The 26,121-nt window shown below is 42.9% G+C and overlaps 1 protein-coding gene across 1 annotated transcript in view; it reads right to left on the bottom strand.

Moving 5' to 3' along the window:
• Positions 1 to 6,933: 6,933 nt before the first annotated feature.
• Baalc (BAALC binder of MAP3K1 and KLF4) overlaps positions 6,934 to 26,121 on the bottom strand; it is a 54,031-nt gene continuing 34,843 nt past the window's right edge. Inside the window, exons 2-4 of the mRNA XM_048359094.1 lie at positions 22,146 to 22,182; positions 18,443 to 18,621; positions 6,934 to 8,138 (exon numbers count right to left, since the gene is read on the bottom strand). Coding sequence (XP_048215051.1) covers positions 8,028 to 8,138; positions 18,443 to 18,621; positions 22,146 to 22,182 — 327 coding nt within the window. The 3' untranslated portion in view covers positions 6,934 to 8,027. The remainder of the gene's footprint in view (positions 8,139 to 18,442; positions 18,622 to 22,145; positions 22,183 to 26,121) is intronic.

Raw genomic sequence — 26,121 nt, forward strand, 5'->3', positions numbered from 1 at the left:
TGATTTGTTGATTAGAATATGAAGATATACTCTATCGATAATGAAATAAAATGAAAAAGACAAAGCCCACCACCAGTGGCTCACTCCTGTGATCCTAGCTATTCAGGAGGCCAAGATCTGAGGATCGAGGTTCAAAGCCAGCCTAGGCAGAAAAGTTTATGAGACTTTCATCTCCAATAAACTATTGAGAAAAGGCCAGAAGTGGCTCAAGTGGTAGAGTGCTAACATTGAGCAAAAGAAGCTCAGAGATAGGGCACAGGCCCAGATCTCAAGCCCCAGGGCCAGCAAAAAAAAAAAAAAAGACAAAATTTTAACCTCTCTCCCTAGTACATGGTAGTGTTATAAAAAGGGATATTTGGGTCAAAAAGGGCCATCTTGTTTACTCTTCCCCTTTAACAAAATTCCATATACACTTATCTAAAAAAAAGCTGAAACTGCAAAGCTCGTGTTAGCAATAAATACCTAGACTTTACTGAGAATCTACCTGATCCATTGTCTGATCAGACCTGATCCTTTAACAATTACACATTCCCAAGAGATTGAAGCATAAGTTCTTTCTAGTGTTGGCTTTTATGGTTTCCTATGGAGATGGCTTTTGGGCAATTTGAAGTAAAACTCAGTATTGCTGAAATAGTGTAGGAGTCCACAGTAAGGAAGCCTGGGAGGCAGAGCCCAGCTTTGTGTTCAGGAACAAAATAAAATAGACGGCCAGAAGTGGCCCTGTGGCTCAAGTGACAGAGTACTAGCCTTGAGCAAAAAGAAGACAGGGACAGTCAGTGCTCAAGCCCTGAGTTCAAGCCCCACGACTGGCAAAAATTTTTTTTAAAAATCAATAAAATCGGGGCTAGGAATATGGCCTAGTGGTAAGAGTGCTTGCCTCATATACATGAAGCCCTGGGTTCGATTCCTCAGCACCACATATATAGAAAACAGCCAGAAGTAGTGCTGTGGCTCAAGTGGCAGAGTGCTAGCCTTGAGCAAAAAGAAGCCAGGGACAGCGCTCAGGCCCTGAGTCCAAGGCCCAGGACTGGCAAAAAATATATATATAAATAAAAAAATTCAAAATCAAATAGGATTCCTTGCCCCATGGGCCATCAAATTGAGCGTGTCCAGTGGTCTCTTGGACATGTGCCACAGGAGCTTGAGACTGAACTCAGGACCTGGGGTAGTGGATCCATGAGGCTACAGGATCAGATGAAATTGTCCAGGAGTTAAAAAAAAAATAGATGGAATGGAATTAAGAAAGATGCGGGAGAATAATGGAAGGGATGACATTGATCAAGATGTGTTGTTCTCATAATCTGACTTGTTGAATAGAGTCCTCTTGGTACAATTATTTAAAAGAGGACAGCATTTTAAAGGTTGATAGGGCATTTATGAAGGACAGGGACGATAATCTCACACAAAGAGGTGAAGCAAGATGAGGGCTCCTAAGCGATCGCTGGGCTTGGCAATTACATGATCAGTGAGCCTAGAGAAGAAGGCTTCTGTCAGAATAGTGGGACCAGGAGCTTGAGAAGGAAGTGTTAAGGGATGGAACAGAGCTAGAAGGTACAGAATTATGGACATTTCTGATATTCCATGTAGCTAATTATAACATTTCTCATAGTAAACATATGCTATGCATTATCTATCCTGAAATACTGTATAAAATATTTTTAGTTAGATTCACTAAGGTGAATGAATTTCTTTATTGGGGAGAGTAAGCCATGGCACTTGACTGTCTCAGCATGGTGCACTGAGCCCTTCTGGAATCTTCTTACTTGTGCTTGTTCTGGGATGTTCATGGGAGCCAATGAGGCAGGGATGGGCATACACATTCAATTTGAGGGGTTCTATAGACCAAGTTCAAGTAACAGAGGCATCTTGGAAATATCAAGTATAAGCAGTGATTAAATACCATTAGTCCAATCAGTTTTTAATATTTAAAGTTATCTGGTCCCATTCTAAACCTATAGCATGGGCTGAAATAAATCTTGGTGCACTTGTTACCCTAGAAGCTTTTTTTCAAACTTCAGGTCCCCTTAGGAAGCCTGTACTTTCCTTCTTAGGTCTCACTCTGCCTAATTGTCTACAACATGCATCTGTGTCCCTTGTTCATTTTCCCCCCTGCAAGCATGTAGTTTGTAGCTGCTGTTCTTTTGGTGACTCACATCTCTGAAGCAAAACAGAACACTTAGCTTGTTATTTTTTTACCTTAAGATATATGTTTGTGGTACAATATACATAAACCAGAACATGTATAGATATGAGGAGGTAGGATGTCTACACTGTGCAAGTGAGAAGATAGGGGGTTACTTACTGGTGGAAACTATGTCTTAGAAAATATAGTGCTTGTCTATTATAAGAGTGATAGAAAAGAGGAATGTCTGCATAGAAGACTTCAACTACTGCAATGTACTTCTCGTGGAGATTCATCAGACAAGTATTCAATGAAGGGACAGGTTATTAAACCACCTAGGTAACCGGAGCTTGATAAAGCTAGAAGAGCCCTGGGAGCCCTGAATAAAACACATCTCTTAGCCTTGCCCCATCTAAGGTTGAAGGAGCTCTCATCAGTCATTGACTAAAGAACGCTGGCCTGGGAGGGAAGTGAATAAACATCAGTAGCACCGTGTTCTGGCAACCCTTGCCTTGGAGGTGGGAACAGAAGGTCCTCAGGCCAAGGATGCTGAGCTTGGAAGTCTGCGGTGGAGTACTGAATGGTTGAGGGGAAGGTAAATGCCGCAGTGTCTCCTGCAGTTCTGTGCTCTGTTCTCTGCTATTCTAATTCTGTTAAGGCCAAGTTCCAAGACATTCGATACTAGCCCACACATACTTGCCTCATAAAAATAAACAAGTTGTCTTCTAGGGCATCATGCTTATTTACTAGGTCTGTCATAACCAAGTAGCTCAGATTAGCTAAAGTGTCCAAGGATGCATGTTTCCCATTATATGTAAAAGCTAGATACTTAAAATAAATACATTAGATAGATAGTATACAAGTGTATACAAATATATTAACTGAAATATACTAGATTCAAGGGAGATCTCATGTAGTGTAATTCCTTACAAGGGCAAAATCAAACCTCAGTAAAATTAAACACCAGGAAGTGGGTACTCAAAAGGGGTGTGGTGGGGTCAAGAGAAGAAGAAGAATTTTGTATATTCTACAAAATTAAGAAGAGTGAGGGAAGTAGAGGGATAGATGAGAATGTTAATGGGGTGACATTGGTCAAGATGTACTGTATTCATAAATGGCCTTGTTAAATGGCAACTCCTTTGTACATCTACTTAAAGGTATTGAAAAGGGAAAAATGATTGCGATGTTAATTGGGTTGTTTTCTTCAGGGTCCTCTCTCCTTGGCTTGTAGGTGGCGGCTATTTCCTGGCATCTCCTAGGGGCCTTCCCTCTGTGTGTGCCTGTCTAATCTGTCCTCTATGTAAAGCTTGTCAGGTTTATCAGTCTAGAGTCTCCCCAGAATGGCCTCCTTTTACCTTCATTGACACTTTAGAGACTGCCATCTCCAAATACAGTCACATTGTGTCTATCGGAATTTAGGACGTTAATGTATGAGTTTGGGGAGTACACCTCAGTCCATAGCAGATAACACTGTCCAAAACTGCAATTGTTCAGAGAGGATATATATTTTAAATTGTAATAAATTAGCCAAATTTTCACTGAAGGGTGACAGAATATACCACCTAAAGATGCCACTTAGACAGAAGAATGTCTGACCACTCCTTTTCTTCCTGAAAGCAAGAGCTAAAGCTCTCATGTGAAAGATGGCCTCCTTAAGCCAAGATGGAGGAAGGGTTCTTATCACCAGAGACAGGGATGACCAACTTTTATACAAACAAACCTTGCTAAAGTAAGTTCTCTTCCTTGAGCTTTCCCATATAATTTAGTTACCCTTCCACAGTTGCCTCTCTTTGTACAGCCTAATTAAGAAGTATAGAGAGAGTAGTCCTTTAGCAATAGGCAGCCATGTTGTTGTGCTGTGAACTGAGGCTACAATGCCAACGGGCAGCAGCGCAAAGCCAGCAGTCCTCCTATGATCTCCAAGTATTTACTGAGACTTTCAGAACTTCCCATGAGATAGAGAGCATTCAAATGCAGTTCCTCACTGGTTTGTTTCTGCCCTCTGCTGGGCATGGCAAAAACAAATCTCTATAAAAATATGAGTTGGTGGGGGATGCAAGAGATTTCCCAACGGGAATATTCTCAATTTAATTCTTTTTGCTTAGCTAATCAAGTGAAAAAGTGATATATCTTTATTTCAATTTGCCTAATCTTGCCTAATTGCTAGAGAGACTAAGGAAGCGTGTGTGTGTGTGTGTGTGTGTGTGTGTCTGTCTGTCTGTCTGTCTGTCTGTCCGAGTGCCAGTCCTGAGGCTTGAACTCAAGGTGTGAGCGCTGTCCCTGAGTGTCTGTGCTCAAGGCTAGCACTACCACTTGAGCCACAGCTCCACTTCCAGCTGTGTGTGTGTGTGTGTGTGTGTGTGTGTAACTGGAGATAAGAGTCACTGACATATGTCTGCTGGAGCTGGCTTCCAACTGTAGTCCTTATAGCTCAGCTTCCTGAGTAGCTAGGATTATAGGCATAAGCCACCAGTGCCTGGCCATCTTTCAAGTATCACTCTCTTCCTTCTCACTGATGTCACTCCTCAAGGATGTATGTGTACATGGAGTATTCTGACTGTATTTGTTCCTTGTTTTCTTTTCCATTCATCCAGAGTCCTCTCACTAAACCTCCCCTGCATTCACACTTGTTTAAGATCCCTGAAACTCAGTCTGTTAAACTGTCTATTAATTGTTCCAAAGGTTTTCTCCATGAAGTTTCACTTCTATGTCTACTATAGTCAGATTATGTGGCTATGCAGATGTGGATATGCATATGCCTCTTTGTGTGTTTGTTTACATGGGAGAGTGTATTTTGGGCCTAAGATCCACCTAGGAATGAAAAAAAAAAGTTTTGTCTTTCTGCTCCTGGCGTATTTTACTCACTATGGTATTTTCCAGATCCTTTGATTTCTCTGCTTATGACATTTCAGTCTTCCTCATGGTTGCATCAAATTCCAGTGTGTGTGTGTGTGTGTGTGTGTGTGTGTGTGTGTGTGTGTCTCATACTAGATCAAGACTATCCTCTCTGGAGGGATATATGAGCCTAGACCCAAACTTCTCAAGAGCAGCCCAGATTTCTCTATCTATTCTCTTCTTAGTCATCTCCCATCATCCATCATGCTCATAGGCTTAGGCTTTAGCCTGGCCCAGTCTCAGGCTGTGACAATTTCTTTTTGTGACAATTCCTGGCCATGCTGGCTCTTCTCGCTGTGGTTGGCACATGGCTATGATAGGAAAGGCACTGATTTTGCAGGTCCAACTTCCCTCCAGCTTATCACTTCCTGATTGAGTGGACTAAAAATACTTGTGTAAGTGTAAATTGTGGCTCATAGTGTTCTCCTTACCTACTTCTCCAGGCTTTGGGGAGGACTCACAGTGATGGAGTACATAAAAGGCCTTTTTTAAAAATGCTCTGTACACAAACTTAAGGTTCTAGTAAAGATTCTCTGTGGCCACTTATATAAGTTTGAAATTAATGACTTTATTGGCAAATTTTTCCATGGAAATATTAGCCCAATAAGACAGTAAGGAACAGTTCCTGTCAAACATACATTTTTTTTTTAAAAAAGCCAGCTGACTTTTCAGTGACATGGCTTCCCTTCCCCTTCCTCTCTTAGTGAAATTCAGATTGTTCTGGGGAGGGGCAGCTCACAGGCCCTCTACTCCCTTCTTCCCCTTGCCTAAGTGGGAAAAAAATGTCTGTCTCTAAGTAGAAACAACTCAAACTTTTAATTCCGAAAGACATGCAGCAGTGAACTGAAGCAAATGTAGTTGTAAAGAGAAGCTGGGCTTAGCTCATGGCTGACAGCACAGTGACAGATGAGGCCACACCTTGCCTGAAGCACAACGCACGCACACACCCTGGGAAGAACAAGCCCTTGAACTTGCAGGATCGCTGCCAACCTGACAGTTGGGGGCTCCTGCTGAGCAATGCCACTGGGGACATGAGTCATGGTTTTGCTTTTTTATTTTATTTAAAAAGTATTTCAGAACGTGGAGTTCCCTAAAAGCCCTTTAACAAGGAATCAAAATGAGGTTTAAGGAAACTGTTGTTGTGTGCATGGTGAAGTCTTGTACAGTGATTAGAAGAACATCTAGGTCTGTAGTTTGACACCAACCTACCCTTAATATAAAAGAAAGGCCCTCAGCAGACCACAGGCTGGATCTTAGGGTTTAAGTCAGTCTTCTGATTATCAAGTTCACTGTCAGATTCAGGATATACAGCTGCGAATGACTAGACTCCAAATCTCTCAATACCTGTAGAGTAGCTAGCATGGAACTGGTATTTCATCTTTCATGAATAAATACATGATCTAGCATCAAAGAAAGAACAAATGAATAACACTATTACTGTGTTTTAGTAATATGAGTTAGCAATTAAAGTGTTTCATATCTGAATTTCAACCTGCTTGTAGCTTAATTCTCTGCACTATGTTATAAAAACACACTCTGTCAAGCTATTTCTGATTAACATGGATTTTATTGGTACAGTTTGGTATAACTTTAACCCCTACCTTTCCCAACCCCAGGCACGGTAACAATCCCTTAAAATCATATTATATTACCTTGAAGAAAATACACCCAACTGATCATTTTTTTTAATGTTAGTAAATTATTCCTATCAAAACATCATTTGACAGTGTCAGCTGTGTGGTTATTGGTGGTGGTGGTTTATTTGTTTTTGTTTTTGTTTTTTTTTTTTGCTGGTCCTGGGGCTTGACTCTAGGCCTGGGCACTGTCCCTGAGCTCCTTTTGCTCTAGGTTAGTGTTCTACCACTTGAGCCACAGCTCTACTTCTGGCTTTTTAATTAGAGATAATAATCTCATAGACTTTCTTCCCTGGGCTGGCTTCGAACTACGATCCTCGGATCTCAGCCGCCTGAGTAACTTGGATTATTGATGCCTGGCAAGCTGCCTGCTTTTTAACAAAATGCATGTGAATACACATCAACTAGGTACTGGCTTTCTAGAGTGATTACTTTCCAAGTACCAAAATAGTACAGTCCTGAGGCTGTGTATGGAGAGGCCAAAAGGAAGCTGTGTGTGCTGCCACATGTTCCTGCGTCACCTCCCTCCTGTGAGCCGTGTCCTATCTTTGATTACAATTGCAAATGACCCAAATGGAGAGAGAAAATCTAGCAGAAGACAAGGAAAGGGAACTACAGAGTTATGAGGGGAAACGCCATGTTGGGCTGAGCAGGTTATGTGCACTGACCACAAGGATCATGGCGTGCAGGATGGGAAGCCAGTGTATGGATACCAGATAGGAGGCCTGTCTAGGAGGCCACTTCCTAGGTGCTGCTGGAGCCAGTGCCTGTGAAGCTGACTCTAATCCCTTATCCTGAGCTATGGAAGCAGGGTGAATGACAGGAACTTTTCTTGGTTTTTCTTGCTTGTGGGTTCTCATATAGCTGGGCTTAGAGTTGGGTGGAAGCCAGCTTTTAGGTGAAAAAACAAGATTGGTGATGGCAGCAAAAGAAAAGAATGAGCTTACTGAAACCCTACACTATCACGCCAGGAAAGCTCAATACTGCTTTGTGAATCTTTCCCCCAGCAAACCAGCTTCTCCTGCTTTTGCTTTTCTGTTTTGTGTTCCAATCTGTACCTTTCACTCACTGTGTCCACAGCAGATCCAATTATAGGAGGTTTGCCTGGACAGAGGCAAAGCAAGCTGCACCTTGGCGGGTCATTAACGTATTTGAGGACTGTGCAAGACAAGGACTGTATGTGAGAAACAGGAAGCTGAGAACGTCCTAACAGCTCAAGCCAGCTGTTTGCTGCCTGGTCAAACCATCGATTTGCAAGGCGCTCTGCAGCATCCATGTTCACCAAGTGGCATCCACTCCTCCAACTTTCCTTGACAGGACCCCGAATGGTGAAGGACCCTAGCGAAGGTCATCCGCTTGTATATTCAGGTACTCCACTAGTTGATGCAGTTCTTCGCGATTCTTTTACTTCTGTCCATCTGTCGGATGCTGTCTGTAACATTAATGGTGACTTCTTTTGCAGACATCCGCTTCACATCTCTTTTAGCCTGTTAAAAAGTTTCAAACAGTGAATCAAGTCACTAAGAGTATCTCCAAGTCCTCATATTTGCATCAGTTTCTTGAGATTATTACAAACCTACAGGAAGACAGGAAGAATGGCCTACAAGAACACACATATACAAACTCCTCCTCAGAGGGTTTTAAGACATTTATTCATAACCAGTACATAAAAAACAAAAATGTGCAATATTGATGGGTAACATAAAAGCCTTTGATACGCTCATTGACTGATATTTTCCAAAGTTTCTCTGTTCATCTTTGAATAACTACCTAGCACAGAGCCTGGTTTAAGGAATGCTTAGTAAAACACTATCAGTGAATGAATTTGCTAACATCTATCAAAGAGTAATGGGAAAGTTTCCACAGCTGGCATTAGCAGAGTAGTTAAGATTTTGAGCTTTGGAGCTAGACTTTGATTCAAACACTGGCTATAAGATTTCACACTGAACAAGAGTTTTCCAACATAATACTGAATTTCAAAATTAGTATTACCGACCTCATGAGGTTTGAGGGAGGTAATGCATGTAAAATCCTTATTACAAGGGTTATTACTGAATAATATTGAGAAATATTAAAAATAAGATTACCATCAGGTTCACATCTGTAATCCTAGCTACTCAAGAGTCTGAGATATGAGGACTGTGGTTCCAACTTAGCCAAGGCAGGAAAGTCCATGAGGCACTTATTTCCAACTAAACACACACACACACACACACACACACACACACACACACACAAGCCAGAAGTAAAGCTGTATCTCAAGTGGTGGAGTGCTAGCCTTGAGCACAAAAGCACAGGGACAGCTCCCGGGCCTTGAGTTCAAGGTCCAGGACAGGCACAAAAAATAAATAAATATGATTTTTCAATAGGCTTATTGACTTATAGACAGACCAATGACAAGGCCCAGAATTAAATGTTAATAGTAACACATTTATGAAATCATAGTTTCTTCAACAATATGTGCGCACACCTACTTTTTTGCAGTGAAAACCACCTTCCGCTAGAGATATGGGGGAGATTTTGTGCCTTTTCCATTCAGTGCTATGTTTGGAGTGAACATTAAATGACCTTAGGAATTGTCTCCATCAAAGGATGGACATAAGTGTGTGCCACCTGATCAGAACTCGCTGCCCTGATGTCAGAGAGCCTCCAGTTATACTTGCAAGGTGGTCTACAGCTTCAGAGAGCCACCTCGCTGAAGTGCAGAAGAACAAGGAGAACTAAAAAGATCTGGCCATTGTGCTTCCTGCCCTCCACCCCTGGCAAGATCTCTCCACAGGCTGCAAGAGGCTGGAACTGTCATCTGCCTGCACTGTGGCTCAGTTTCTCCCTCCACTTACTTCTGCTTTCATCTCTTCCTTCCACAGGTGTTGGCCCTACAGGCATTTCCTAATAAACATCCTGCATAATGACATGTCACATGTGCTTCCTGGAAAACACCGTGTCAGGTCCTGTGGGAGCAGCTCCCACAGCGAGAGCATCTCCCTGGGCTGGATATGCACCCATGAGGATAGAGGTCTATTTTTCATGCACTATGACCTCTGAACTCAAACAGACCCTATCATCTGTAGCTCATACAAAGAAATGGTGGACTGTTGTAGCCAAAAAGAAACTATTCTGCTGAGCGTATTAACAAATGATAAGTTTCTAACATATTGCATTACACTTGTATATTTGCAGTCAATGCTGATGATGTCCCTGTTATAATTTCTTAACTAAGCTGAGAAAGTGTTCTAGCTGCCTAGTCCTGGATGCTTACTAATCACAGCAGGGCCTTTCTTTGGAGAGTAATCCTTATCTGATTGGAGCCACCTACCTCAGAGGTGCCAACAAGGTTACAACCTAATTCCAGGAGAAGGCCTGTGGCCAATGCTGGATCAACAATGCCACTCAAGTTCTAGAGCTCCCTGTAGGATCAAGGTAAAGCTACACTGCAAGCTCAACTGAGCTCACATGCTTGCTCAACAGGATCCTCTGACCAGCTTTCTTCCCATGCTACCATGCAGGTGTCCAAGAATCATCATCTTAAGCTCTGCTTCTAGAGAACCAGGCCTAAGGTAATACTTAATGAATGATTTGGTGTGTTTAAGAACAATTTCAACTCTAGTACTTTTATCCACCTATTTCAATAGGTAAGATTTCATTGTTTTCCTCTTAAATGCTACAAGGGCCTAAGCACAGTTCTGTGATATAGTAGGCCCTCACTTTAACTTTGGTTAAATGAATAAATACACTACCTTTGCAAATGTACCCTTTGTGTAACAATCAGTGGGCAATACTGTTTAGGATTATTTTTATTTTGCTTTTTGGTACTAAGGTTTCAAGCCAGGGCCTTGGGTGTGCCAAACAAGTCACTACCACTGAACTACATCCACAGACCTTTAACTTTTTATTAAATTATTATTATCAGGGTGTCCATGAACTTGCTTAGGTTAGCCTAGGCAGGCTTCAACTTGCTCTAACTTGAGTCTTAGTCCCTTACCTGAAAAACAGGATAATAATGCTTGCTGCTTAGATTTTTATTTTCCGGAAAGTATAAAGTATGTCACTTAGTGTTGGTAAAGCAACCAACTTCTGGTTTGCCCAGAACTGATCCATTGTAAAACTAAAACTCTCACAATCCAGAAACTTCCTCAGACCCTCCATACAAACCAGGCCAGTGGGTCACTCCAGTGATAGCCATTGCAATGGCTTTCACCCGGAAATTCATGCCAAACATACTGACTGACATCAAGAACCTGATGACTATGACTCCTAAAGATCAACAACAATACTTCTAACAGATGGGCTTCTGGCTAAAGAACAAGTGAGAGTTCTCTATTCCAACAATACACACAGAAAGTTCCCAGCCATGAACAAATCCACATTCAAATAGTGACTGTGTTAAATGTAGCATATTAAGCAATGGGAACAACCATGAGTTTTCTTGGGAACATAGAGGCGTTTTGGAGTGTGAGGCATCATGTGGACACTGCCCGTGCCCTCCTCAGCATGGAGGACAGCTGGAAGGTTGCAGTCACTGCGTAGAGAGTGAACTTGGTGACTTGGAAACCTTAGACTCCACAGCAGAATGAGGAGAAAGAAGATGAGGAAGAAAGTGAAATGCCAGGTATTTTCTTCAGAAGTTCAGAGAAGGAAATTTCCTTTCTCTCTTATGAAAAAAGAGTTAGATAGATGGAAGAAACAATTGCATCCTTTTGCCCTTCTGGACGCTTTATGTAACACAGATGTGCCTCCTTCTTGGATATAGTTTTCTGCCAGCCCAGCCTTCCTATTTATATCCTACCACCTCTTTTTTTGTGTGACAGGCGAAGAAAATGTGTTCCTATTGCAATTAATAGCCTTAATTTTTGTATGCTTTTCAACTTAATGATGAGAGGAGCCTATTTGACACCTTTTTTTTAGCAGCTGTCTGATAAATCAATTCAGTTCTTGTTTTATAAGCGTTCTCACCATTCACTCTTGTTAAAGGGCTACCTCTTGTTTCACACCTAGTCTGACAGCTTTTCTATTCTGCACTTGCCTCATTTTAATGTCTGCGGGTTTGATGGCCTGTGAATCACAGATTTGAGTCCTCTTGATAAGGCTTCTTTAATTAAAAGTCATTTACTGGCTGTCATTTCTCCAGGGTAGCCAGATTGATGGTGATAACTTCTTGGCAGACTCCAGCCAGTTGGACTCGTTTCTCCTGGGGTTCACAAGTCAGTGACCTGGCTCATTCCCCATGGAGGGGGGTGGGGCTTCCTGGCTGCTCTGTACAGACCCAGGGCTCAGGACTGCAGGAAATTTTGCTCAGCCTTTTCTCAGTTCCATTTGGAAGGGAAATAGAGACATGTTTGGTTTTGCTTGGGCTTGACAAATATATCTGTACCTAACCTTTCCATAGGTCTTTTCAGATAACAAAGGAAAGCCTACGGAGGTTGGGACTTATCAGGCATCAAGTTTTCTGTATTAAAGAGTATTCTAATTATAAAAGCAATGAGCAACAATGGGAAAAAATAGGAGAGAAAGGCACAGTGAGAAGTGATACAATTCCATGTTCAGGCCTCTACACAGGTAATCATGGCTAATTTTTTTATAGAATGTTGCAGAGTTTGCCAGGTGCTGGTGGCTCATACCTGTAATCAAAGCTGCTCAGGAGGCTGAGATGTGAGGATTGTGGTATGAAGCCAACTTTATTTTTATTTATTTATTTACTTTTGCCAGTCCTGGGGTTTGATTTCAGGGCCCGAGCACTGTCCCTGACTTCTTTTTGCTCAAGGCTAGCACTCTACCACTGAGTCACAGCACCATTGCTGGCTTTCTTTTTCTGTTTATGTGGTGCTGAGGAATTGAACCTAGGGCTTTATGTATACGAGGCAAGCATTCTACCACCAGGCCATATTCCCAATCCCTAAAGCCAACTTTAGACAGAAAAGTCTGTGAGACTCTTATCTCCAATTAACTACCAAGAAAAAAAACCACACATAAAAACAGAAATGTAGCTGTAGCTTAAGTGGTAGAGCACTCACTCTCCCTGAGCAGAAAGGCTCAAAGGCAGTGCCTACGTACTGAGTTCGAGCCCTAGGACCAGCAGCCAAAAAACTAAAATAAAATAAATAAAAATTTAATGTTGCAAGGATTTTCTAAATATCATAGGACTTTGAAATTCTCTCTCCCTCTACTCTCTACTTCCTTCCTGGTCTTTAACTGTAGTTTGAAATATTTATGCATTTTTGTGTTTATTCATTTATTTTCTATTTCTCATCAGATTATAAACTTCAAGAAGGTCAGGGCTTCATCTATTTTGCTCACTACAGCATGCCCAGAATCTAACAGTGCTTGTCACCTACTAGATATCTGATAAGTAATGTGATGGTAAATCTTAAGGAAAATCCATAAGAACAGAGCCTTGTTTGTATTGCCCTGCTTTCCATGCTCTAGAACTTTCCCTACTGGATTTCGATTATGTTCATAACTGATTGTTCCTTGTACCATCACTAAGAGACAGATGGGAATCTCATGGTGCTCACTTTCACCATGAGGTAGCTGAAGCCACTCTGAGGTGTGCCGTTGGTTCAAGGCCAGGTTCATATAGGTAGTAAGTCAAACTAAAGATAGTGACAACATGTCCCGCTCATCTTTCCACAACGGTGTCAGAACTCACTCTAAATTCGCCACCAATGACAGGGAAGGACATGGGCTTTAGAGACAGAGGAGAGAGACACAGAAAGAGAGAGAGAGAGAGAGAGAGAGAGAGAGAGAGAGAGAGAGAGAGAGAGAGAGAGAGACAAAGACAAAGATAGAGAGAGAGACAAGTTTCAATTGCAACCCAACCAAAACACTACTCCCCGCGCCATGTTTGCCAAATACTCAGTTTCTGAGCCTCTATTTTCCCAGGTGAGGAAAGATAATGCTTATCTTTCAGAGTCCTGAGGGTTCAAAATGCCACACACGGTGTGCCTGGTACACAGTGGCATTCCAAAACTGTCAGGTTCCTCTGCGCCTCCTCAGAAGATTAAAGAGCACAGCCTTGTAGGCTGCAACTTGAAACCTTTGCTTGCTTTACAGTCAGGTCCTCTGTTAATGGGAGACAAACAATAATAAGAAATCCCCAGTTCCCAAATCCCCTGAATGTACATGCTGCTGCTCTGTATATTTTTATAGCATTAATGTGAAGTCAATCTGGGAACATTCCACCTTAGAAATTCTGCCGAGGGCCAGCTGCTAGCCTTGGAAGGCTAAGAGTCAGACTGTATAGACACCCTCAGCCTTGGGGTTTTCATCAAGTGCTGAAAGGAGGTGTTGCTTTTCCCCAGAACCCTCAGCTGGCCACAGATCCCTAGGAACCACAGAATCTGCTTTACAAAAGCTACTGTGGTGCTGAGGTGGAGCGGGTGGGTGCAAATGCTAGGAAACCTTTTCTAATCATTCGATCAACCTGTAGTTGTTTTCAGTGCCTACCAAGAGGATATAATCCTGGAGTAGACTCAGATGTGGACAGAGGGAAAATATATAAAGAATAATGAAGTCTATGCTCTGAGAACCTTCTAATTAGACTGGCTTTTCTGTAGACCGAAGACAAATCGTGACTCTCTGAAACCCTATCAGCCAATATGTAGGGGGCTGCTAAGTTCCTTCCTTCTTTCCAGGTGAGAGCAGCTGAGTGTATGAAAATAACTCTAACAACTTCCCCTCTCCTTTTCCTAGTGGTTTCTCTCATTCCTTCCTTTCCATGTCTTGTTTTGCTTTGCCTATGAGAGATTCATCTTTCCTTTCCAAATTGTCCCAACATGTCTCCCACTGCTGTTGTCTAGGGGAAATTCTCAGGTGGCTCCCTTATGGTCCTTTCTCCACCCGGTCCCCAGCTGTATGGGTTTCACTCATCCTGCCTAGACTGGGCCATGCAATGCCAACGGCTATCAGCCAGACACTGGGGGCAGGACATTAGGAGGAAGTCCCTTCGCTGAGAATTAGTCCAGACAACAGCTAATTCCTTTAACATGGTCTGGTTACTTCGCCAAGAATAATAAAGCAAATGGAAAATATGCAGCTTTTGAAGACCTCGGGGCTCCTTGGGAGGCCAGCCACATATTTGGGAGTTTTGTCTGTTTATGGCTATAGCCACATGCACATGTCTACTTAAACTGAATATATAAGGAGGCTTTTTAGTGGGGAGGAAGGAGTTCTAAGTCTAAGGAAATGGGGCATCAAAGTTAGAGGGAAAATATTTGGGCACAGCCCAGAATTCCTGAATGATTAATTAGCAGGAGAAGGGCAGCTAACAGTGCTTCCTCCCCTGCTGTTTGTGGAGCTGTGTGCAGAGCCAGTGATTTATCAGATGCTGTGGAGTCATGGGGTCCTAAATAACTGGGAAAACCAAGGTGCAAAGAGAGGGAGGTCCCCACAGAGACAGCCAGCTTCCACTCATGAAAGATCATTTTTAGCACCATCATTTCGCCATTTAGCACCTACTAACATTAGGTAGAAAGCAGGGGCCAGAGAGCATTGGGGGGAGGGAGGAGAGATAGGGTTCATTTAATGGGACATGAAGTCGAGATGGGCTCAGAGCACAAGACCCTGTTGCTCAGGGTCACTGACACCTGTAGTGACGGTGCCCCATCCCCCTTCAGAAGGCCATCTGCCACCGTGGGGAGGCAGCCATGTGCAGTGCAGAACGACTGCTGCCCCACAGCACCGCATCTGCGCAGCACTAGTCCAAGTCTGTAACTGCTTCGTTGTATTTAGTCTATGTGATTTGGCTCCCCCCCTTGCGCCTGATTAAAACTGGCAGCTGCTTCAGAGCAAATGCTATGCCTGCCTTTCCTATTCCTGGGTCCTTGGCACTAAAACAGTACCTGGCACCTGAACAGCACTCAATGGACATGTGATGAATGGATCTTTAGAGTTCTTATAGGAACCAAGGAAGGGATTATCCAGGCCTGGCAAGAATTGCCTTTAACCCAAAAACTGATTTAGTAAATCTGAATAAGGAAAGTGCAGAAAGCTCAGGGACTACACTGGATGCTTCTCCAGAGGCCTGGTCTATTTTAACAAAGAGCATAAGAACCACCAGCCGGAAGGCCTGATGGCACACAAAGGGAACCCTGTGGCTCCTTGGCTTATGATGGGGTGACATTCCATTACACTTAGGGAACACTGAAAATATAACAAGCCAATAATGTATTTAAAACACATAATCTCCTAAGCATCCTAGCTGAGCAAAACAGTACACCGTGCAGTCCTGAGTGCTTGCCCTGGGAGTGCTGGGCTGACCCGGAGCTGCATATCCCTACTATGGCCCAGCATCACAAAACAGGATGAGAATTCATGCTTCTAGAATAGCAAAGACCCAAATGACAAAGCATGGGTTCTACTGAGTGTACATTGTTTTCATACCTGAAGTTGAAAAATGGTAAGTTGAGTCTACATTGTTTAGTAACTATGCAAAAGAAGACCATAGGAGGCAAGTGGACATTGAAAATGCATGAAGGTTGGCCAAGGGTAAAAGAGACAGGCTATGTGTGTGTGGACGGGGGTGGGGGGGTGTCATAGTAGTGCACACAATCCAATTCAGGAGGCTATGGTAGAAGGATCATGATTCAAGATTGGTCCTGGCAAAGTTAAGTCAAGATTATCTGTGGAACATACTAAAAGCTAAAGGATTTGGGTTGGCTCAAGCTGTAGAGCATTTACCTGGGAAAATGTGAGGCCCTGAGTTCAAACCTCAGTAGAGATGAGAGGAGATGGGAGGGATGGGAGGGAAAAATGAAAGGCTGGATCTTTCCCAGAGAGAATAGAAAGAAATCAGGAAATTGGGGGGGGGGGAGGGAGAGAGGGAGAGAGAGGGGAGAGAGAGAGAGAGAGAGAGAGAGAGAGAGAGAGAGAGAGAGACTGGGAAAGACTCTCTTCTTTGGGTAGACTTTAGGCTCTTATTCCAGAGCTTGTCTGTGTCTGTATAATGAAACGCTGCTATCCAATGCTTCAAAAAGAGGTAAACTGACAACCTTAGGTAGAAAACCTTTGCTTGCTTCACCTTTGAAGGACTCAGATATCTGGGTGCAAAGACCATTGATGAACTTCAGTGACTGACCACTTAAAATGTATTGGTCTCTTGATTTTATTTTGAAAACAGTTACAACACAGCCATTGTTCACTGATCTGTGAAAACAAAAGCCACATAGACTGCTGATGGTTATGTGTCATCTGCCCACTGGGCTGGTTGGGTCAGGCTTGTGTGGTCATTGACCCTTTGTCAAGGTTTCCACACTCCTGGAACCCTTACTGACTCTGCCCAGCCCTGTTCTGACGCCAGACGGGCTCCAAAGCAGATGTGAGTGGTACTGGGGGCGACTGTCCTTGGCTATTTCTGCGTCTCATTGCTCAGCTGTCAACTGGAGACAAGAGTATCTGCATTGTACACATTGATCCAAATACTATGAGGATTAACTAAGGGAATATAACAGTGCTCAGGCGCTTATGTTGTACTTGGAAGCAATAAATAGTTACTATCATAGGCCTAAGACAACTTATCATGGACTAAACACAGAATACTGATTTTTAAGCTCTGTCAGTCTCTGTGTCTCCTCTCTCTGTCTCTCTGTCTCTCTCTCTCTCTTTGTGTGTCTCTCTCTCTCACTGGGTTAACTCAGGGGTCCTTGGCAGGAAGGTATTCTACTGCTTGAGCCATGCCTCCAGCATTTTTTGCTTTGGTTAGACAGGGTCTGGCTTTTTGCCAAGGCTGACTTGAAGAACAGATGATCTCAAACTCCCATATGGCTTCTAATTTTAATTCATCCGCTGCTGCACTGCTGGTTAGATTGCAAAATGGTAAAACCCCTTTGGAAAACTCTTTGTCAGGGTTTACAAAGTCAAATGTATGCCTATTCTATGACAGAGCAATTCCACTCTTAGGTATTTACCCCAAAGAACAGAACCTCCACCAAAGGGAATGCACAGAAGATGAAGAGGATCCTTCAAGGCTACTTAGTAAATTTAGAGATGAATTTGCAGCCAGATTTCTGATCAAAGCTTTTCTCCAGGCATCACTGATACAAGCAAGAATTTCGTCTGTAGTTGTGTCCTCAGAAAACCAGTGGCACTGGCCTGAAGGCACAGGCCCAGAAAGCCTTGCCAGGAGATGGTTCTGGAGTAGAGAGTGGAGCAGACTTTGAAGCAGGTAGAACACACTTGGGAGAAGAGGAAATAAGAGATGGAAACTGAAAAGGAGGAGGAGGAGCAGCAGGCTAGCCTGTAGCTTCCTGAACTGGCCTCCCCAAAGCTGGCTTTTGTACACAGGGAAGAACCACAGGTCACGGACACCATAGCCTCCCTTCTTTCTAAGAGCAAGAGGCTGGGGGAGATGCCGTTGCCATGCAAGAAGCACCCCTGGGGACCCTCCACTGCTTGTCTCGTTGGAGGGTATGAGGCAAAAGTCTAGATTCATTCACTACCACACTGTTCTTCTAGTTCTTCCTTCTGCCTATTTCCTACCCCTGAGACAGCCTAGGACAGGTTTCTACAGGTCTTCCGCTGTCCCCCGTAAAGGAGACCCTTGAACAAAGCCGGGCCTACGCAAACAGGCACTTCCTCCACAGTGCAGCTATCAAGGACCTATTTCCGCCGATTCAACAAAAAAATAGTATCCTTCAAGGCAAGAGTTGGAAGTCTGCAGTGACTTTCACAAGAGAGGAGGAGCGCATTTCCTTTGCTAAGGTGCCCTTTCCCAGAACACAATCTGGGTGTTCCTGATACGGGGCAAGCTTCACCCCTGTTCTCTGGTCCCCAGCCAATTCTGTGGCTGTGAGCCTACCTCTGTGGTCCACAGGCCATTCTGTTTGTGAGTCAGAGGGCCTGAGCTGAGGCTCTGGGAATTTGGACACTGGATGCCACTGTTCATATTCTTCTCTGGGGCTGCAGATCGAGGCATCGCATTGGAGGGCAGTCCATCTTCCAGTGCACCTGTAGAGGGAAGAAGAGGGTGGCAGCGGACTCACCTAAGACAGTTGTTGTCAACAACCCCAAGATTGTGGAGAAAAAGATAAGCAAGAAGCAAAAAGGCACCAGAAACTCCACCATGCTATCCTTTTTATAAAAATAAGATTTGAAAATAATTTTGTAACTTGAAATTTTGAGTTACTACATTGATGGCAGTTTTTCCACCTCATGAAACATTCAGCCATATTGTTTTTCCATACATATGTTGTATAGCTGTATTGATATTTACTTAACCGTCTCATTCAATCAGTCATTTATTTAACCAATCGCTTCTCATTGGCTATTTGTTTCTAGTTTCGAATAACATTACTGGGATGACACTTCTTGTGGTGAAAGTTTTTTTTTGGCCAGTCCTGGGGCTTGGACTCAGGGCCTGAGCACTGTCCCTGGCTTCTTTTTGCTCAAGGCTAGCACTCTGCCACTTGAGCCACAGCGCCACTTCTGGCTGTTTTCTGTATATGTGGTGCTGGGGAATTGAACCCAGGGCTTCATGTATAGGAGGCAAGCACTCTTGCCACTAGGCCATATCCCCAGCCCTGGTGAAAGCTTTAATCTTAATTACTTCTTCTGGGTAAATTCTTACAAGTGAGAATATTGGCTTGAAGGTTATACAGAGATTTTTGCATAATTCCCTCTCAAAGTGTTGGAACAAGCATGTGTGTCTCCCATATCATATGCCCCCCCCCAAAAAAAAGACAGGTGTTTAAATAAATGACCTCACTGAAAATGTAAAAGGTCAGCACAGGAATTCATGAACTATGGAAAGTATCTGATTGGAAAAAGTAAAGGTCCCAGGAAGTGTGGAGGGGAGCACCAAGCAGGACACCGAGCAAAGGAGGTGGGACTCTGCAGTAGCCATGGAGACGGGAGCAGTTGGAAAGGCTCCACCCCTCTACCAGCAGACAAGGGGTTGGGCTCAGATAAGAGCACTGCACTTAAAAAAACCCATTTCAAAGAAACATAAACCAGTAAGAATTTCCAGGTGGCACCTGCAGAGCATTCAATCCACACCTAATACACCCTGTGTAGCTGCACTGATTGCACACACATGAAGCTGGCCTTGTAGAGATGGACCAGATGTGGCTGGCACGCAAATGGCCTGTGTCCTGTCGGCACTCCATCCATCCCCTCAGCATCTTTTCTGGGCTTCGGGACTTCTACAAACAGTCTGAAAACTCTCTCAGTTTCCATTGGTGGCTAAACCCAAATTATAATTCTGACTTCTTAACCCTACCCTCACCAAGAGGGTTTTTGTTGTTGTTTGTAGGAGTCTTTTGTTTAGTTTGGTTGGGGGTATCTACTTCTCCTCACTTGCCTCCAGCTTAAAACAGTTCCTATGCCAAAGCGGCACTGTAGGGGTGGCACAGTCGAGTTTTCTATACAAGCCATACCTCTGGCAGATGAGGGGAAATTTATTTTTCCTCAGTACTTTTCTCTTATTGCTCAAGTTTTCTGAGATTGTAATACAAGTTAAATTAAATCCAGGCAGCAGAAACACCTAGTAGATTGTAGGTAGAAGAGTTGGTAACTCCAGGTTCTCGACCTTATGGTAGCCAGAATATACCTGCTCACAACTTGGCAGTGAAGGGCTCCAAGCTGATACTATTTTTCTGCTGCTCATCAGAGCATCTCTGCTTACTTATCAGGCATAGTGGGCCAGTGGCTTAGCACTTAGCTGACAGTGTGACTCCTAAGTGAAGAATGGAACTGCCGTAGCCAATGAGAACAGAAGAAGGAGGAGGAAGAGCAGGTGATAGGCCATAAATAATAAGTATTCTGTATGTGCCAGACACTGTTAGAACCTCTACATATGTCATCTCATTTAATCCTTATGGTAGCTCCATAAAGTAGGAATCATTGCTCCCACTTAATAAATGAAGAAATCTTTGCATTGTGCTTAGATGCTAGGTTCCCTGCACACCCATATGCATACTGCCCCTCTCCCTTCTCACGCTTGGAAGTTAAGAAAATCATAGATTGTGCATTATTTTATATGTAATGTTATATTAAGAAAATTGCCATAATGTTTCAGGAGAAGAGATTGAAGTTTAATCCAAGATCTGTATATTTCTAAAGCTTGTGGTATTAGCAAGTATTTCTTTCTATGAAAAACTCCCAAGTAGGCAGTTCTCAACTTAATATTCATGAGACCCATCTGGAGTGTCTTCAACTGAAGAACTTTATTCTCCAAGAAATGATTCAGTAGAACTCAGGAATATAAAGATTCTGAAGCAAGGGATTCTAAAAGACCACAAATACTCATTTATATGGATATAGATGTAGATGCATACAAATCTAGTTGTGACTGACACATAAATCAACACTCATGCTAGTTTTGCGTGCAAAAATGTTCACCCATGAAATCCCACCACTTGGGAGGCTAGCCTGGACTACACAATTGGGCCTTGTCAAAGAAAGAAGCTCATCTACATTTTTCCCCACTGTGAATTGTAGACATTTGTATGTCCTTGGAATATGCCCTTTGTAATAACACCTTCTATAAAATTTCCATCCTATCCAGGAGACAGCTGAATATCAACTTCGCCAAAAGAAACAGCTGTGTAGAAGAAGCTTATTGATAAATTACAATCAGTGACTTCTTGCCAAAGCTTCTTGCTATTTTAGGAATAAAGCTGGGCAGGAGAGCAAAGTATAGAAATTTAAAATGGTAGCTAGGAGCCATATGGAAAACAGGTTTTCTCCTTAACCCTAGAACCTGGCTCTTCTGGGTGAAGGTGATTGGTGTCCGTGCAAAGTCATCAGAGACTGCCTGCAAGGCATTCCTCTCAAAGACAGAAAACAAAAGGATAAGACACTAGCAATCTATTTAGAAAGCATCTCCTCAGGACACATCAGATGAAACTCTGGCCTATCAAACTCTGCCTGGGCTCAGGTCCAAAATGCACAGTTGATGACATTTGTGTCTCAACTGAGGTATAAATTAAATTGTGATTCCTTAACCACTTACTGAGAATGTGTCTCCTTTCAAAATGAGCTGAACAGAAAGGTGCCAGTCCTTCAATCTGATGAACCTTTTGCTCCCCTATCATAGAGAGTAGCAGCAAGATGTCACCTTGGGGGTGGCATCTTGCTTGACGCTGGGATACCCAGGCTATCAGATTTCATTAGCACCCTGCAAATCACCTGTGGCCAGCCAGGTTCTGAGACACAACTGGAAGCTTGGGAACAAAGAGACAATTGGTGATCACAATCTGGGATAGCCAATGGCCATCAGAGGTGGACACTGGGATGGAGAGTAATTCCTTTCTAGTTAAGAGCAACTTCCTTGTCTTAGGGAAACCATTTCTTTTTTTTCCCAGACTACAAAAGACCTAGCCTTTGCTCAAATTACTGAGAGATCACTTTACATTGATTTCTGGGAATCAGAATCATTGATTTCTTGGGCCTCAGCTGTCACAGCCCTTCCCAGCCTCTCTATTCCCTTAGACCATTTCATAAAACAAGAGTTACCCTCTGCTTGTAGATAGCTGGGACTTCAGTGATCAGCTTACATTGACAGCTTGCAAACAGCTTGTGGTCAGCCAGGCTTTGGGACTGAGCCACAACTTGGAAGCTAGAAACCCCTGAGGTTCAGGGACATTAGGTCACCCAGCTACCAGAAAGCAGTAAAGGTGGCTGAGACTTCAAAGGCAGCAGCATGTGACTCCTGGGAAAGATACAATAGAGGTGTCATGGTCCAAGACAGCTCATACCATTAAGGCTTGAGCATGGCAGTTTTTATGGAACTCCACCCTTCCCAGCTAGGAGAGAATCATATCACCTGAGGATAGGGCAGAATGAACGTTTGGGCTCATGGTTTATGAAATTACTCGCCTGTCATCTGGCTCTATGTCCTAATGACTGAGAGAGACAGAGCCTTCCTACCAAGCTCTGTCATGTGATCTCCATAGTCTCTTGTAACACATAGAAAGTTATATACAGACACATAAGAGAGTCTGAAAATCCTCTCTCCCCACCCTATACTAAGGTTTGAAAGCAGGACCTCATGCTTTGTTGGCTTGCTTTCTTGTTTGGTGCTGTACTACTTGAGTGATGCCTCCAGCCTAGATTTTTGCTATTTCCCTTCCTTGTAGATGGAGTCCAGTGGCTTCAAATTCAACCCTCTAGATCTCAGCCTCTGGAGTATCTAGAATTATAAGCATGAGACACTGTAGCATGGCTAACATGTTTCTCACTCTCCTCACTCTTCATGCCTAAGTTCTAATGTGTGTGTGTGTGTGTGTGTGTGTGTGTGTGTATAAACCCCTTGTTCTTGTAACCCCCTACTGTACCACCTAAAAGTGCTAGTCCCCTGTATATATCACATGATTGATTTTAGAAAACCTGTTACCAGTGATATTTTACTGTTTGTAAATTTCTTTTTTTTTTTTCTTTTTTTTTTTTGGCCAGTCCTGGGCCTTGGACTCCGGGCCTGAGCACTGTCCCTGGCTTCTTCCCGCTCAAGGCTAGCACTCCGCCACTTGAGCCACAGCGCCGCTTCTGGCCATTTTCTGTATATGTGGTGCTGGGGAATCGAACCTAGGGCCTCGTGTATCCGAGGCAGGCACTCTTGCCACTAGGCTATATCCCCAGCCCTGTTTGTAAATTTCTGATTGGATAGTGAATTGATGAATTTGTTAGTACTGAGATGTAATCACAGATCAGAGGCGAAAAATGGTACATCAATCCAGCTAATACCCAGTTTGATGAGAATATAGAAACTAATCCAATGGAAAGGTATCAGTTGACTAACCCCAAGACTACAAACTGTCTTCAAATATGTAAAAATTACAAGAACTATGGGAATGCAATCCCTCCAAAACCAATAGCTACATGAGGGAGTACAATGACTGCAAAGTGTAGGAAAATCCATATATATGTGTGTGTGTGTGTGTGTGTGTGTGTGTGTGTGTGTGTATATATATATATATATATATGAAGTAAAGAAGTCAATGTCAATGCAAAACACATAGTAAAACACATACTGATAAAGCTTCAGAAATACCAGGGGAAAAAATCAAACTAAAATGCTAGAGATGAAAACTACAGTGGAAAACTTCTCTAGCAGGTTAGATGTAATGGAAGATAGAATTTCAGAGTTTGAAGATAAAATATACATAATAGAAAAAGCTGAAGAAAATACAGAAAAGAGATTAAAAAATGTGAGACTCTGCAAGAATTTCATGACATTATGAAGGGACAAAACTTATGAATAATAAGTACAGAGGAAGGAGAGGATGTACTAGTTAGGGGCATATAAAACATAGCCAATAAAATAAGAGCAGAAAACTCCCCAAATCTTATAAATGAAAAGCCTACTCTGGTACAGAGGGATTTTAGAACACCCAGCAGACCAGACCAGAATATAAAATCCTAAAAACATATTATAATTAAAACACTAAATTCAGAGAACAAGGAATGACTATTGAAAGCTCCAAGAAAGGAAAGGAATGTCACTTACAATAGGAAACCCACCAGAAAATAAGGCAGATTTCTCAACAGGAAACTTAAAAGCAAGGGAGAGCTTGGAATAATGCATTTTGTTGCAGCACCATTCATTAACAATCAAGCTGTAGAAACAGTCCAGATGTTCCACCAGTGCTGAATGGGTTATGAATAATAACACACATACTGTGTATATAGTAATCACAAAGAATGAAAGAATGTCATTTGCAGAGAAATGGATGGATCTGGAAACCATCATATTAAGCAAAGTCATCCGGTTCAGAAAGACAAAGATCCCATGTTTTTTTCATATGCAGATTCTGGAGGTTAAAGAAATACACACATAAACAGATATAGGATTTCATTTGTGTGTGTGTGTGTGTGTGTGTGTGTGACTAAAGTATGGTGCCTACGTGTGTGAGATACCACAGTGAGCCCTCATTGAGCAATAAGTGTGTACTTTAACAAAAATGAGCATTAGGAAGTTGGAACATGTCCTATATAGGATGTAGGTGGAGGAGACCAGGAAAATGGGGAGGGAAAGGGAGGTGAATATGTTCAAAAAGCTTTATGTTCATGGATGGAAATGGAACAAGGATGCTTGTGGAGAGTGGTCTGGGAAGGACAAAGGGGAAGAGAGGAACAGAGGAGTGACTTATCAAAATGCATTATACTGGGGCTGGGAATGTGACTTAGTGGCAGAATGCTTGCTTAGCATGCATGAAGCCCTGGGTTTGAATCCTCAGTACCACATAAACAGAAAAGGCCAGAATGGGCTGGGAATGTGGCTTAGCAGTAGAGTGCTTGCCTAGCATGCACGAAACCCTGGGTTCAATTCCTCAGCACCACATACACAGAAAAAGATGGAAGTGGTGTTGTGGCTCAAGAGGTGGAGTGTAAGCCTTGAACAAAAAGAAGCCAGGGATAGTGCTCAGGCCCTGAGTCCACACCCTAGGACTGACAAAAAAAGGAAGGAAGGAAGGAAGGGAGGGAGAAAAGGAAGGAAAGAGGCAGAAGTGGTGCTGTGGCTCAAGTGGTAGAGTGCTAGCCTTGAGCAAAAAGGAAGCCACGGACAGTGCTCAGGCCCCGAGTTCAAGCCCCAGGACTGGCAAAAAAAAAAAAAAAAGAAATCAATATATTTGGACTTGAACAGCCATGGCCAGGGAAAGAGAATGACTTGTGAAGCTCTTGAGGACATCTGTAATGATAGCAGCAAGTCACCATGTGGTTATGGGTTCTGACCAGGAGGTCACTGGAAACCTCTATTCTGGAAGATGAAGCCCCAGGTGCCTGCCACATCTGTCCTTAGCCAGCTTAGTGAAGACACTGCTTCTCAGTGATCGTCAGCAGCAGGCAAAAAGGAACTGGGAACAACAGCTGGAACCTCCTCAGCACAGTGGACAGAGCAGAGAGAATATGTCTGTGATAAAAATCAGACTTGAATTTATTTTTCCCAAAAGAGACACCCAAGAGAAAAAAATAAAAAGAGGCAGTCAGAGGAGAGAGTCAAACTGGGCTTTTCTTCTCATGCTTCTCCTCTGGAACTTGCAGTCTTCTCTGAGATCTGCTTACTTCTTGCTCCCTTTGATCTCTAGGTGGCAACTCTCTGTTGGAAGCTTTAATTCTGTTCCAAGAGCCCCACAGAGCAGGTTCTTGAGGGGTGGGGACAGGCACTGCTCTATCTCTGTTAATTGCTGCGGGCTTTCTAGATGCTCTAATAAAAAGTTAGCACTGTCCCATCAAACGTGCTTCCTACCTTGCTTCTAAGATGTGCAGTCTTATTATAACCATGACGGCACCCTGTTCTTTTCTACAGTCTTCTTCCCAAAGTTTTCAAAACATTTCTCTGGTGCTCTTCACTTTCCTGTGTCTCTCCTTGAATACTTCTCTCAAACTTTAAAATGTGTATCTTGGTAGTCTTTTTTCTTTGGGCAATTATAACAAATGACTGCAGACTGAATGGCTTAGACAAGAGAAAGTCATTTTCTCATGGTTTTGGCTGCTGGAAGTCCAAGACCAAGGTGTTGTAAGTTGGTTTCTTCTGAGGCC

Source organism: Perognathus longimembris, chromosome 12, assembly GCF_023159225.1.
Source record: "Perognathus longimembris pacificus isolate PPM17 chromosome 12, ASM2315922v1, whole genome shotgun sequence".
Classification (NCBI taxonomy): Eukaryota; Metazoa; Chordata; class Mammalia; order Rodentia; family Heteromyidae; genus Perognathus; species Perognathus longimembris.